The sequence below is a fragment of the Egretta garzetta genome, unplaced genomic scaffold (assembly GCF_000687185.1).
Source record: "Egretta garzetta isolate BGI_Z169 unplaced genomic scaffold, ASM68718v1 scaffold163, whole genome shotgun sequence".
Classification (NCBI taxonomy): Eukaryota; Metazoa; Chordata; class Aves; order Pelecaniformes; family Ardeidae; genus Egretta; species Egretta garzetta.
The window spans coordinates 6265624-6280897 of record NW_009259308.1 but is presented as its reverse complement, the minus strand read 5'-3'; the positions used below and the strand labels follow the sequence as shown (position 1 = coordinate 6280897).

General features: G+C 39.3%; 1 protein-coding gene across 1 annotated transcript in view; it reads left to right on the top strand.

Moving 5' to 3' along the window:
* FGGY (FGGY carbohydrate kinase domain containing) overlaps positions 1-15274 on the top strand; it is a 327463-nt gene that overhangs the window by 196662 nt on the left and 115527 nt on the right. Inside the window, exon 11 of the mRNA XM_009636237.2 lies at positions 9444-9532. Coding sequence (XP_009634532.1) covers positions 9444-9532 — 89 coding nt within the window. The remainder of the gene's footprint in view (positions 1-9443; positions 9533-15274) is intronic.

Genomic DNA, 15274 nt, shown 5'->3' with positions numbered 1-15274 from the left:
CTCTATTTTGATTGCAGGATTATTTCTTAAGTTAGTGATAATGCACACGTTGGCAAAAAGGGAAGTTTGGTTTTCGCATCCCTTGGGTGAGTCACATGATTAGCAGGTAGAAAGAAACATTTTATTTTAGCCTTTTTGACAGAGAATATCTGAAGGGTTTGCAAAGTTGAAACTGGAATTCCCATTTAGCTTCTATTTAATTGTGACAACTGGTATTCAGAAAATAACTGCACTGTATCTGGTTTGCACAGGCCACACGTGGAGTCAGTTGGCTAGATGGGAACTTCATGAGCATAAAATTAGACTCTTTTTAAAAATGTGGCCCTCTGTGTTGCTGAGGCCAAAATCGGATCGTTGTGAGCACTGAATGTTAGAGCTGAGATGTGTTGGCAGAACTGCCGAGGAAAGTTTATATAGTGTCTGCTCACACTGTGTGCCTGGCTGTTACCGTGGCCTTTGGTCACTCCAGATTTCCTGACTACCAAATGTCACCAAGTACGCTACCAGCAAGATTTCTATCATAGATTTGAGTGGTTTATTTGTCTTATTTAAATCTTCACCTCTGCTTATGTTTTCTATATCATACAGGAAATAACCTTCCCTACCAAGCTACTGCTTGCTCTAGTGAGCAGTGCAGTCTCAGGAGCTGCTTTAAAATAAGATCCTTCTCAAAGCATCCCAAAAGTCTATTGCTATATTGTATAACGCTCTCCCAAAAATTTTTGCCAACCTCGGCAAATATGTACATTTAGTTCAGTTTTTTTTCTGAAAACACTTCCAGTATTTCTAGAACTATTTCCAGCCATCTGACTGGAAGTGGTGCAGCCAGCTGCTTGATGCAAGAACCATGCTGGGCCAGACCATAAATCCATTTGACTCAGTATTTGTCTGATCAGTAGTGTGTGTCTATGAGTAGTGAGTAGCTCTATGAATTTAGCTAATCTTTTCTGAACCCACATGCACTTTTTGTGCCTCCTATGTTCTGTGGTAATGAGTTCCACTGTTTAACTGTGCTTTGTGTGAACAGGTATCTTTTTTTCTGAAACAAGCTCCTAAAATTTCATATGCTTTTTAGCTTTTGAAAGGTATGAGACAGTGAACTAGATCATTCCCCAGTCTCCGTGACAGACCACAGTGCCACGGACCATAGTGATGGGGTTTTTTTTCTTTTACCTTTTCCCTTCTTTACTCCTTCCCTTCTTTATTCCTCCCTGATGTTGTCATGTAACTGACAGTATCCCAGAAACTTAAGGCAAACAATGGATTGGGCGCATTCTGCTATGACTGGCACTAATCAAGAGTGGCTAAACTGAGGGGTATCCAGGAGTTACTTTGGGCCTTTGTCCCTTTGGTAGGCATCATGTTTCTGGAAAGTTTTTGACTGGAAAGGTTGACATGGCTGGAACACATGTAACACGTAGATGTTCTAAAAACAAAACAAAACCCGCAGCCATACACTTTGTACAGTCATGCTCCAGGTCAGTGGGTGCATCCTGATACATGAAGATTCACTGTTGACTTTTGCCTTGAGTTCCCTGGAAGTTTTTTTGAAGTCCTCAGGAATTTAATGTTTCTTCTATTAAGTGCTTTTGCTATTTTCCCCCTGTATATCTTTGCCTTGGACAGGTGCTGTGCACATTCCGTATCTGCTTTCAATGATCTAGGTTTTGCAGAGAGGGTGTCTGAAGTTATGATAAAATAACCCAGAATTAATAATTAAGAACAATTTATAGATCCATTGGTGTAACCAGCAGAATTAACTCTTGTATCACTGGGAATATGTTCGATACTTTTCTTTTAATCAAACTTCATGTATTTGTAACAGTAAACAGCATGTAATTGGAAGAACCTTAAAATGAGTCCTAATGAAATATGTTCCTGGATCCTCAGTTCTTTGGAACTCTTAATATTGTTTTCTTGAGCTTCAAAGTTTATTTAGGCTGACATAAATGTTTATTTTTGAGTTTATTGCCTAACTGATAAATATTCAATATATTCCCTTGACTTTTCGATGTTCCATTTTCCATATTCGTGGAGTCAGTCATGTGAAACTGCAGTCCTGTGAATATAAGCTAAATTGTACAAATGTGACTGTAAACTCAATTTGTTTAGGAGATGTCATTTAGGAGACTGGTGATTTAGGAGACTAACTAGATGCACTTTTGGAAGTAAGTTATTTAAGTATTATTGGACTGTAATACCTGTAGGCTAATTGTGTGTGCGTTGTCATCAAAGCCTCCCTCTCCCTTTCCACAATGCTAACCTGACTGTGGAAGGCCACATTAGGAGATCCTGCCTTCTGACTATTTGCCCTGGGCTCTCCTAACTGTAGTATCTGAAAACTTGACATCTCCGAGGAAAGGTCTGACATATGTCAATTCAGCAGTATTGCTAAGTGTTGAGTGATTAGGCTGTCCCTCAAAGAAAAGAATTGAATTTCTATTACTTTTTCATCTAAACAATTGAAAGTATTACTAAAGAATATGACTTTGCAAATTTTCTCTGAACTCATTGGAAGTAATGAAGTGGGAGGAGAAGGAGAAGAGGGCTAAGGTGACCTAACTGTGCTTTTCCATTCCCATCATCATTTTGTTATTATAACTGAAGTTGAAGATGACCTCATTGGCTGTGAGGAATGAGCTGATGTCATTATACGAGAAGTAGATGCTGGTCCTTATCTCTGGTGGCTTTCCTGTTACACTTGTGTTTATTTGCAGAGGGATCTTGCAGTTTTTCTTCCAAGTCACACGTTACTCTCATCTGCTGTTTTTTTACTTTCTTTTCCATAGAGTGCTTTCACTTGAAGATTTCTCTTCATCTCCTTACATTCCCGTTGTACCCAGAATAGAGATTTACCTACAGACTAGGGGCCTCAGGTCATATTCTGTTGTTCCAACTCTTCATCTCTATTCCATTTTGGTTTTGAATTAAGAAACTAAACTATGAAGGCCATAATAGATCTTTTGAGATCTTTTGTTTGAATTGTATTGGCTTGCACTCAGTTTAGTTTGACTGCTGCTGAATCATTTTACCCTCTAGCATCTAGTGGTTAGTCTGCATGAAATTAATTGGGTGGTCTTGATGTTTGTGGTTGCAGATAGGTGTTCCTATGACAAAGCCATCATTGCGAGTGAAATTTGCATGCCGGGGACAGCTGTTCACACTAAATGTTCGACTGAATGCAGCTACTGTATAGCCTATGGGGCAGTCTTGATAAAGTGTGCACATCTGTGGTCTAGTTATGTATTTCTCTGCCTGTGTGGACCATGTGTGGTGATAAAGAGAGTCCAGTGTTAAATCTGTAATGTAAAACAAAACAAATATATGATTTTTTTTTAAAAAGCTAATTTCTGTAGATACAGTCCTATTTGACTTTTGAATGTGGTCAACTGAATTAAGAACATCAACTGTAGATGAAGTTGAAATAAAGAATCATGCTTTCACAAATATTTAGAAACTAGCTGAAAGATAATTCTGAAAAAGTTTTCCTGAAGTCAGTAAGATAAGTTTGAATGTAAACTTCACTGAAAAAGAAAGTAGTCCCTGGTTATTGGGTCTTTCAAAATAACCAATTAAATTCACTCCCCTTGCTTTATTTCTTCAGATTTCTCAATTGTGTAGAATTATCTCGCAAAACATCATTGCAATAGTTCTTTACTTCTGTAGCTGTAGGTACATTTTTTGCAGCTTTGCTAAGCAGGTTGTGCTGTTTTGTTGACTTTGGCTAAAGAAATTGCATGCTCACTGACTGAGTGAGTGTATAGATAGTTCTGGTGGGTAAATACGTGCATATGAACTGAAAACATAGGTACATACTCCTTCACTTGGAAATTATTTTGCTGCAAGTGTTTGTCAGTACAACATGACTGCATGGACGTCTATGATGTGGCAAGCCAACACCACAGCAGTGAGAGCATAGAGCAATGTAAAAACTCCAGTGAAGGTTTGTCCAGCTCTAGAATAAGCCTGTTAGCATGTTTTTCCCAGAGGTAACAGAAGAAAAAATCTTGTTTACTAATCTGTGGCTGGAAATTTTATTGTGGCTTGTGCCAAAAATGAAAGGATGCTTGTTATGTTTTCCTCATACTAATGACATTACAAATCAGCTATTTCTAAAAAATACTAGTCCTATTAAATCAGAGGTACTGTAGCATATTCTAAATGGGTGGGGGATGCTGGACTGGGAGCAGCTATTTGCTTGGTAACTGTGTCCAAATGAAATGCAGTCTTCCTACAGTGTGCTTTCACAACCCTGTTTTTAATGTGGTACATAAGAGCAAAGAGTGCTCCTTCAGCAAAAAAATCACTTCACAGAGTGAATGGCTAACTTATAATTCCTTCGCAATTAATAACTAAAATTAATAGTTTTTAAGTAATTCCCTTTTTTTTTTTCCTGGCACAGTGGTCAGTGGTCTTTCTGTATGTTATTGTTCACGTCTTCAGTTACAGCTGCCTTTTTATGCATCATTGTTCTTCTTTCTCTACACCTGTGACTTGCAGCTACGAATGAGATAATTTGCAGAAACTATTAAAACTCCTCTTGTCCTGGCTATGGAGGGAAGAAGAATAGTGGGTGTACTGGCATTAGCTTGGCAGCAACTTCTTTGTTGATGCATGTCTTCTCCCTTGCTTGCTGCCTTTGCAGCTGGTTTTTCGTTGAATTGAATGTGACTGGTAAGATTTTGCCATTAAAATAAATAATCAATTCCATGTTAAATGAGAATGAGTCCAAGCTATTGGGTTCAGAACTGATTAGAATTGTTTATAAATGCTCTAACAGCTCTGTTATCAAAATCCATACATAATGCAGGCATGTATGCATAAGTTGTACTTTGGACTGGTGAGGTTGGCTTTTAGTTGCAGTTGTTAATCAAGCAGAACTACCATTTAAAAAAAGGATTAACAGCTGGGAGGTTTGAAGCACCTACACCTCTAAGTGTGTCCTACGTAGTCTGTCTCCCAGCCATATCTCTCCAGTACATTGCAGTGTGATGAGGCTTACAACATGCACACAGATTGCCTTGTTACAGCTTCTGCCAACTCAGCCTTTAATGTGCCTGGTCTGTCCCTCTGTAGTCCTTTCTGATGTGGACTCTGATGCTCACATGACTTGTGGTGCTATGCTCAGGGTGCCTCAAGGACTTGAAAATACCTGCACATGTCTAAGACAGAGATGGTGTGTTGCAGCAAGGCAGTTTTTGACAGCTTCAGTGGTAGTCTTACCCTAAAAGGTTACTTTCCAAGCTCCCTCTCTTCCCCCATCCCTAGTTCCAGCCTCAAGATGAATCCGATAATTCAGTTAGTTATTGTTTTACTGATTAATCTGAGTGCAACTAGTAGTTGCAAAATTGATCAGTTTGCAGACTTGGCTCTGGCAAGGATAGGATTTCTGCTCAGACCCTATCTTGGGTATCTCAGAATAGCTCTATCGCATGGCTTGGCATCTGATCCAAAGTGTAGGAGATCCAAGTTCTAAGTTCTTGCTTTGTATGAATTTGGAGTAGGGCATGGGATGTTAGTTTCTTATATCCCTATGAGTGCGTGCATCAAGTCTTCAGTTGTTCTCTTTCTGATTTCACACAATGTATATTTGTTTTCTATAATTTAGAAAGAGAGACTGATACCCTACATATCCTACTATTTTTGATTTTTGATTTTTTTGATTTTTGAATTTGTGGGTTTTGGCTCATAAGTAGCCACGAAATTCAGACTTGATAACCTGTGCTAAATCGGACTCCTTGCTTCTAGCCCATCTTTAGTTAATCCCGTGGCCAGCAGGGATCTGATATGAAGGCTGTCTATAACAGCATTTAAGATAATACAGATTAAATATTAATCAAGTTAACAATAAAAAAGTCAGGACATCTTTGGTGTTTATATAAACATTTTACTCCTGGTGGAAAAAAACGAGTTTTCACAAATAATAGATGTCTGAAGATCACTTCATCTTACAAGAAAATTATATACCCAGTAAAAGTAGAAAACAAAGGTTTCCTGTACAGAAACAGACTACCTCAGCAACCCAGTAAAATATGAATGTGAAAGCTCTTTCAGCTTTCCCAAGGAGAATGTGCCTCAAGGTGTCTCAAAAAATTGTATTGGATGCTGGAGCTCACATGAAATTCTGTATGTGTGTGTATTTTGAGTCCAATTAAGAAGTGAACAAATGCACATAACACAATACAAAACTGTGCAGTATGGCTTCATGATAATCTTTTGACTTGTCAAGGAATATATGGGCAGTGGAGGCCTTTCATGTGCTCTCTGTCAGTTCTCCCATCCCTCATTCTCCTAGACTCTTCTTGTCTAGGAAGATTAAAAGACATTGTACTTCATAATTCTTAAACCCCAGCTATTTGGGATTATCTGTAAGGATATAAAAAAATCACTGTTTGGAGATGTAATTGTTAGAAAGACAAAAACAATCAGAGAGAGATATGAAGAAAGGGGACTCAATAAGTACCCCTGGAAAACAGAAAGATTGAATTTGTTTCCTTACAAGTGAGTTTGGAGAGTGAGTCGCAGGATATGAATACAGCACTGGGAACGTTCCCGGATCTTTTCCACAATCTTTTTAATGTGGTCACAGATTCCTGACTGCGAGTGAAAATAAATTAGAATTAACTTCAGTGAGTGTCGAAAACATGGAGACTTTTAAATTTGTTTGGAAAAAGCATCAGGGCATGCTATGATTTTTTTTTTTTTTTTTTGTCTGTACTAATTAGTGATGACAAAGCATCAAGATGGCAACGAATGAATCATTTAGATATTCATGAAACAACATATTTTAGTGTCGCTAACATGTGGCTTTGGGGAATTCTTGAAGTAATAGAATAAGGATCCAAGGAGTATCTTTGATGAAACAGATTTGTTTGAAGAAGACAGTTACTCTTAATACAATTTCTTTTCTGATTAAAACGAATAGCCAAACTACTCCTGTTGCTTCTTGAAAACTGTCAGGTATGTTAGCAATACATAATGGCTTGTATTATCAAAATAATCAGGTTGAATGACCTTTGTACTAAACCATGGAGCACCTTTGCATTCACATATAAAGTTAAATTTGATGTGAGTCACAGCCACATATGTCTAGGAGGTAAGCTAAACCCGAGTGATTAGGAACAGGCATCCAAAGGTTGTGCATTTTATGTTAAAAAGTTGTAATCAGAGAATTTCTTTTTTGAACTCAGTAGGAACCCAGTAAATTTTCGAAGCTTTTGAAGAACTAAATTCAAAGAAGACAGATTCTTCATATGATCCAAAACTAATAAAAATTTTGCTTTATTTACTTACCCAATTGCACCTTAGTTGCTGGAATTCATAGATTCAATTTCAGTAAATTTCCGGACTTGTAAGATTTTGGATTGAAATCACATAGCATCTGAATTAAATTGTAGAGCCAAACAGTATTTCTTAAAATTGAACTATCTTTTATTTTACTTCAGCATGTACATTCTTGATACTGCATGTAATTAATTTTTGCTCGAGAAAACTGATGGCAGCTTTTAAAATCCAAAACACAGCACTATGCTAGCTACTATGAAGAAAATTAACTCTATCCCAGCCGAAACCAGGACATGCAGGTACTTTAAATTGTCATGTTAGTTATTGACAATTTACTGAATAATTTGAAAAAAAAGCTTTGAAAAGAAAAGTATATTAACAAAGCTACTAGACCCTTTGCTAGAATACTTGGACCTCCTGCTCAGCTTTGTACCACAGGTTCTTACAGGGTTTTTTGGGGGGTAGGGCAGAGGACTTGGAGTTGCGGTTGAGAAAGCTTATGCTATTGAGACTCTCTTAGTGTTTAATACTTTTACTTCTCTAAAAAATCCTCTGCTTCTGGAATGTGCAAGAGTCTTGGCCTGAACTTACGGAGAGTAGATGAAAAAGGTGGGACCTGAAAGCTAAAAGACAAGAAAGCAAATAAATCATCCCTCAAATCCCTTCTTTAGGGATGAAGACCCACATTGTTTCCCATCTCATGCACTTCTGAAGTATCTCTCCAGCTCTGCCTTAGCCTGCTAGATGCAGGCTTGTTTCTTGCTGAAGCTGTGTCATCTAGCAGGACTCCACACCCAAAATACCCCAGCTGGGATTATACAAATTATACAACAGCTGCTTTTATGTGAGACAACTTCACATTGTTTCCATTATTTAAAAAGCTAGTGGAGGTTTTTAAAGCAAACTTATCTTTCTGTGGAGGTCTGATTTGTGAACCTTGTGACTTTGGTTCTGGTATTCTTTAGTTATTTTAACATACTGAGGCCAGAGGTGGCCATTGGATGGTATAGTTGTTTTAGAGGACAGTGATGCTCACTCTTTATGTCACTCTGGAAGAAAACATTAGATCTGGGGAAACCTTCTTACCATTCATCATCATCTGATACCTGTGGCAAGCGTGGAGATTGTTTATGTGGAAAAGTAATTTTAAGAATATGCATTGCTATTAAAAGCTGAAACCAGACTGAACTTTGGAGATAGAAACAAAGAATAGAGCCTGGCCCAGGTGATGACCAACCTCTTGTTTTCTGGACCACTAGCTCTCTGCAGAGTATAGTGCTGGAAACTCTCTGTAAATGATCTATCTTGGTAGAAGAGTTTTTTTAGGAGTTTGAAAATGTCTTGTGGCTATCTGGAGCTTTCAGGTAGCATTGGAGTGTTATCCTGTAACTGTCTTCAGTTATTTCCGCAGCTGAAGAAATAAGTTTGAATCTCTTCAAATGGAAACTTAGGCATTCATACTGCTTTGTGTATTGTTATGCATTTCAAGGAAATTTTGCAGAGGGACAGTTTGCAAAAATAAAATGTTAATTGTTTGTGTGAATTCATCTGCATGCTGTGATGGCAACTGTAGGGTTGTAGTGTGGATTTAAAGCTGATTGTTACTGGTTAATCCAGGTGGATGAGAGCCCCCGAATGTCCCAGCTGTGGAAAAAAACTTCACTGAAAGCGTACAGGTTCTTACATGCTTTGATCATATTTCAGTCATTTTGAAATAGATTCGAAAGATTTGTTCTTGTGCACATGGAGCTGTTTGTTTTCTTTCTATACTTATAATTCAAAAATATGAAATTTAAAAGGGTTTATTTTAGAAAGTAGGGCATTCTTCAAGCAAATATTTTTTGAGAAAGTTGTCTATTGACTTTGAGACTGCGCTGACATTGAGCAGCTGACAGGGAAATGACAGCGCCAATGTTACTGGTCTGCAACATGTGCCTCCATGAACTCTTTATGGGAGACTCTTCTCTTATGATCAGTCTGTTGTGGGGGAAAGGCTCAGTTCCTCAGGCTGTAAAACACTGTAAAGTGAGTAGAGCAGACTGGACGATCAGAATATTGGGTTTGGAAAAATTGCCATTTTTACATAAATGATGCACTAAAATAAGGACATGGTCATGCCTGGCCTCTAATATCTGCATCTCTAAAAATCTTTTTGTTAGAACTTGCAAGAATCATGCTGGGAGAAGGCAGGCTACTTCTTTGATCTTCCGGATTTCTTATCTTGGAAAGCCACAGGTGTCACTGCAAGGTATGTTAATTATAATGATACGATTTTGTCATCTTCGTCTATTTTCTTATGTATGTTTCTGCTTTAATTCATTTTGACTGGACATGCTGTAATTGAGCCTGCTCCAAAACATCTTGAACCTATCTCCTGCTTCCATTGTGCATTCCTGAACTCAGTTGTTCCTGCGAGCAGTGTAATTCAGAAATACAGTATGTTGCTACAACTGTCAGTTAATTGGTCTTGTGCTCCATTTTGGAACATAAATATGATTGCTCTAATTACTGTGAAATATGCTTCTAACAATTCCTTGAAACCTGTTTTTGTTGACAAATGTATTGACTTTGAGAATTTGAAGAAAACTTTTTTGCCATGTGGAGGAGGGATCTGGTAAAATCTTGTTTAAACTGGTCACTTCACTGTAAAACACAGCAGCTGTATTGCTCCCCAAAAGCATACTAGAATACTTGCTGAGCAGTTTAAGAAAACCCCTTTAAAATCTTGATTAAAGTGACCAGTACAAGTGAAGTACATTTGCAGTTAAACTAGTCCCTGTGAAAAGTGTTACTTAGTATAGTGTTACTTATCTTAAAAAAAGTCTTGCGGACAAATTCCATGCCCAGCTCAGTGCAGTTCAGTTTTTTGCGTTGCAGTTTGTGGAATTGAATCTGAATAGTTCTAGTCTCTCTGGAAATTGAAGATACCTTAACATCAGACACGGTTCTTTTTATTTGAGTGCTTTCTTTCTCTTTATTTAGTCTCTGTGATTGACAGCTATTGTTAAATATCTTGTATTATAAAGCAGGAAAGTGCTAGATGATAATTGAAAGATAGGATCTCAAATCTTCCTTCCTTTGGACTTTCAGTCAGAGTCCACTGTATGCTGTATAACTATGAACTATGTAACAGAAGAACAACTCTCACCCAAAAGATCTTGCAATCTAAGCAGTCCTGTCACCTGACTCAACTCTAACTTCAAGAGGATAAATTCCAAGCTCCCAGAGGATGTGCCATGCAAGGCCCCCATCTTGTGAAAGCACTCAAGACTTTGATGTAGAACTAGCACCCTTTGGTCAGGGGACTAGATGGAGAAAGGTGACTGCTTTGTTCCCATAAACTGTACAAGGGTGCAACAGATCAAGTGCTCCTCAAATTTAGGCACAGTCACGTGTGGGAAAAGTAGCCAGCTGTCCTGAAAAGAACCTTTTTGAGGTGGTTGGGGGATATGATGATCCATAAAATAAATGTCAGTTTATTGCATTAGAGATTCTTGCAATTTGTCTACTAGTAGTTCTGTTTAATAGGAGGGGCTGTCTTTGCTCTACCCTTCTTATTTGGTTAGGTTCAGAATTCAGTTCCAAACACAGTTTTAATTTGGCTTTGTGGCCAGATGATGATTATTAGATGGGATAAAATGTGTGAGCAAATCATGCTCACCTTGTGCTAGTGGCTGAAGAAGCTAAAATAGAATACGGTCCAGGTAAGCTTGGAGTCAAATATTATTTGGAATTTATTTTTAAAGGAAGGGAAACAGTTTCAGAGAGAATGGTGATATATTTGAAAGAGAATTCTTACCTTGCTTGAGCAGAGGGATATCCAGCACTGATGAACAGAGTTCCTGCTCTTCACGGATCTTCCTTGATCCATAGTATGTTCTTTATTTTAATAGTGTCAGCCATACTGTATAAAAGAAAACCCTCTCTCTGCCCTTCCGTCTCTCCATCTCTCTTAACCTCCAACCTAGTGTAGCTTGTGGGAGCAGATGGAAAACAACAGCAATGCCTTCCTGCAGACTTAAAAATGTTACTGTTGTTATGACTAAATCTTTACCTGTTGGGTGAAATATAGGAGTTACGCTAGCTATGCAGCTATCCAAGTTGCAGAATTAATGGATTGATGCTAACAACTGATCCTGCAATAGTGGGGAATCTGGATGGAAACTAATAGAACAGCATGCTTAGTACAGTAAAGCTTTTCATCATCTTCCTTCTACTTGTTCCCAAAAATTCCTATTTTGTTGTTTTGGTTTTTTTTTTTTTCCACAAAACTCTTGCTAGAGGTTACACCATGCCTGGTATTCACTATTCCAACATAGTATTTGTCCATCTGCTCACTGCATGTGCCTGTCAGTGGTTGTAATTTCTGTGAGGTCTTTGGGGAAGGGAGGTGTTTTCTTGGGTGTGTTGTTAGTGCCCAGCACTGTAGGACCTAATTCCTCCTGAGAACGTCTGTTGCAATAAATATTACTAGTAACAGTGAAAGAGCAAACAGATCTTGTGAACTAAATGATTGAATTCTCTAGTGCTCCTCTAACCTGTACAGGAGTACAGTCTGAATTCCTGAGATTAAAATTTTCGGCCTCCTCTGCAACCTTTGTATGTAACCAAAATGTATGGCAGGAGGTTTAAAAGGGAGTTAGGAGAGGGTATATAGGAGCTGAGAGTATCGTAACAGAGTTCCTGTCTACTGTCACTCATGGATGCCTTAATTTAGGAGGCAGTGTTATTTGTGGCTGTGGGGAAGGGGAAGAGAAGTATGGGGTATGAGTAATGCTGTGGACTTAGTGTAGTGGTGCTGTCAGCTGGTGTCAGGCTGTCATGGCTTGTAGTGGACTTCAGGACTGTCTAAACTCAGTGACTCAGGTTTTGCTTTGGAAGGAGGTCTGAAAAAGGAGGATACAGTGGTAATGACAGCTCCTTGGACCTGCCTGGCTTTGGCTTTGTGTTCTTAGCTGTAACTTTCTGGAGGTGAGGCAGAGAATCTCTCTTAAGAAAAAAGTCTTCCCCCACCCTTTGATTGAGAGTCTTCTGTTTTAGATAAAATAGTTCCTTGTGCATCCTCCTTTGCTGTCTTAATGTGCTCCCCCAAATTATGCCCATTGTTTTGGCTCTAGTGGAATGTCTTATAGGGTAAAGAAGGAGGAAGAAAAAGGAAAATAAGGACAAGAAATGTTTTGTTGGAATCAAACCTAATTTTTTTCCTTCTTCTGCTCTCCCCTGTGCACACCTGTTTCTTGGAAATTCCCTTGTAGTTTGGTGAAGTAAAGTAATTTGTCCTGCAAATGCTCGTAATACTAGGGAAGTTTGAACTTACCGAGTGTAAGAGTCTTACCACCTTTTCTCCCTTTGAGCACAAAGGAGCCTATTCACAGGGCAAGACACAGTGTTAGTCATTGTGAATCATACATAACTTGGCCCTGATAAAAGAAAGGTTTATTTTTTTAAAATTTGTTTTGGTGATGGGGATTTTACCAAAATAAATGAAATTCCAAGGGTGCTTTCGTAGGAAAGGCTTCTGCATGCATTGAAACTATTACTCTTGCTCCTTTAAATTTTTAAGGGGATCATTAAAACATTTTGTATGTATTTAACATTTAAAGACTGTGTATAGTCTTTTTAGATTCATTGCGATTAGTCAGTGCACTGAGACAAGTAGTGTCGGAGATCAGGATTTGAAGAGTTTGAAAAGCAGTTCTTGATGTGTGTCTCTGGGAATGAAATTGTTTATCTTTCATCCTTGATTCTGCTGGCTTGAACTGCCTTGTAGCCAATTTTTTTTCAGTGGAGGTATAATAAAGACTAAATGCTTCTTACCTGAAAGGTGAAGGCTCAAACATATTCTGAGGTTTTTACCAACTGCTTTGAAATTGCTATATATCTCATCGAACAGAGTCCACCCATGAATTGCAAAGGATAAGTTCCGAATCTTGGATTCCCATTGTTTTTGGAAGATAGTTTCCTGTAATATTCCATATTAAAAATAGGAGGGGGGGGGGTGTTATTATTTCTCATTTGGATTGATGAAAGACCATTGCATTGTTTGGAATGAACCAGACAGCTGACCATTCTGCATTAGAAAATGATACTGACAGCTCTTTAGTTAAATAACTTAAAACTTTGGAACTTCCCTGCTCCTGCCCCCCAAGGTTGCAACAGTAAGTATTGGTTTTGCCACTTGAATACTCAGTTGTCTTATTTCAGAAATGCTGTTGTGGAGAGGAAGAGAGAGCTGTTTTTTCACAGACATGTTAGCAATGCTTTTCAGAGGCTCAGCACTTTACTCATGGTGAGTGTGACTCACTGCTCTCTTCCACCCACCATCTATAACCTCTGATAACTTTTCCTTTATATGGTATTTTGGATAAAGCTATCTTAATAAAATCTAAATGCCTATCTGGTTTAGTTACAGGTTACTGTATTATGGATGGAGAATTCTTATTAGAGATACACATCTGCAATTTATTGTATATCTGAAGTCTCGTGAAGTATTACATGGCAGATAAGAATATGGCTGAGCTGTTAAATTGGGTAGAATTCACACACAAATTTCTCAAAGGTCATGTGTATTTAGATCGCAGAATCATAAAATGTTTTGGGTTGGAAGGTCCAGAGTTCTGTTTCAGGGCCACTTGCAATCATAAGCAACTAACTGGAAAATTAGCTGGTCTCTACTGTGTTCAGCTGAACACAGTGACTTAATGGATAGGGGGCAATGGTGACAAGTTCCTGCCTGGAGCAGGCAGCATGTCTCCTCTGTGACTGCCTTCCCAGGTGCCCTTGCATGATAGGTACGAGGCTCTGCAAGTGGAACCAAGGAATAACGAAGATGATTGTTCATCTAGCTTGGAGGTGTCGCCAAGGTTAAGTTGACCTACACCCTGCATCAAAACTGCCTCCATAAAGAAACAAAATGGGTCATTGTTACAGGACACTCTCTTCTGAGGGGAACAGAAGGCCCAATATGCAGACCTGTCCCACTTCTTAAGGAAGCCTGCTGCCTCCCTGGGGCCTGGTTTAAAGATAGGAAGAGGAAGCGTCCTACCCCGGTATGGCCCTCAGATTACTATCCATTACTGATTTTTCAGGCAGGCAGTGATTAAGTTGCAACAAGTAGTCTGAGGGCAATCAGGAGAGACTTCAGGGCCTTGGGACAACTGGTTAAGGGATCAGGAGCACAAGTAGTGTTCTCCTGTATCCTTCTAGTTGCAGGGAATGATGAGGGAAGACAGGAAGAGCCAGCAGATCAATACCTGGCTCTGAGCATGGTGTCACTGGCAGAATTTCGGGGTTTTTGATCATGGGTGGGTTTACACAGCACCAGGCCTGCTGGCAACAGATGGGGTACACCTGCCTCAAAGAGGGAAAAGGATCTTTGCACAGGAGATAGCAGGGCTCACTGAAAGAGCTTTAACCTAGATTTGAAGGGGGAAAGGGGTAAAACCAGGCTCACTAGAGATAAGCCTGGGGGCGGCACACCAATGTTTGAGGGACAGTGTGCTGGCGAGGTCCTTTGGTCTGCTGTCTCAGTAGGGGTAGGGGATGGAGATCCATGCAGCAGCAAAGATGCAAGGATTATTGGTGGTTTAGAAACCACAGAAGCGCCTGAGAATGGTCATGTAGGAATTAAGACTTCTCCCCCCAAAAAGGTGGCAGGATCAGTAGCCCAACTGAAGTGCATCTACCCCAATGCCCACAGCATGGGCAACAAACAGGAGGAGCTGGTAGCCATTGTGCAGCAGGAAAACTATGACATAGTTGCCATCACGGAAACATGGTGGGATGACTCGCACAAGTGCAAGGCTGCAATGGATGGCTATAAACTCTTCAGAAGGGACAGGCAAGGAAGGAGAGGCAGTAGCGTAGCCCTTGTTAGGGAGTGTTTTGATTGTCTAGAGCTGATGATGGTGATGGATAGGGTTGAGTGTTTATGGGTAAGAATCATGGGGAAGGCCAACAAGGCAGATATCATGGTTGAAGTCTGTTATAG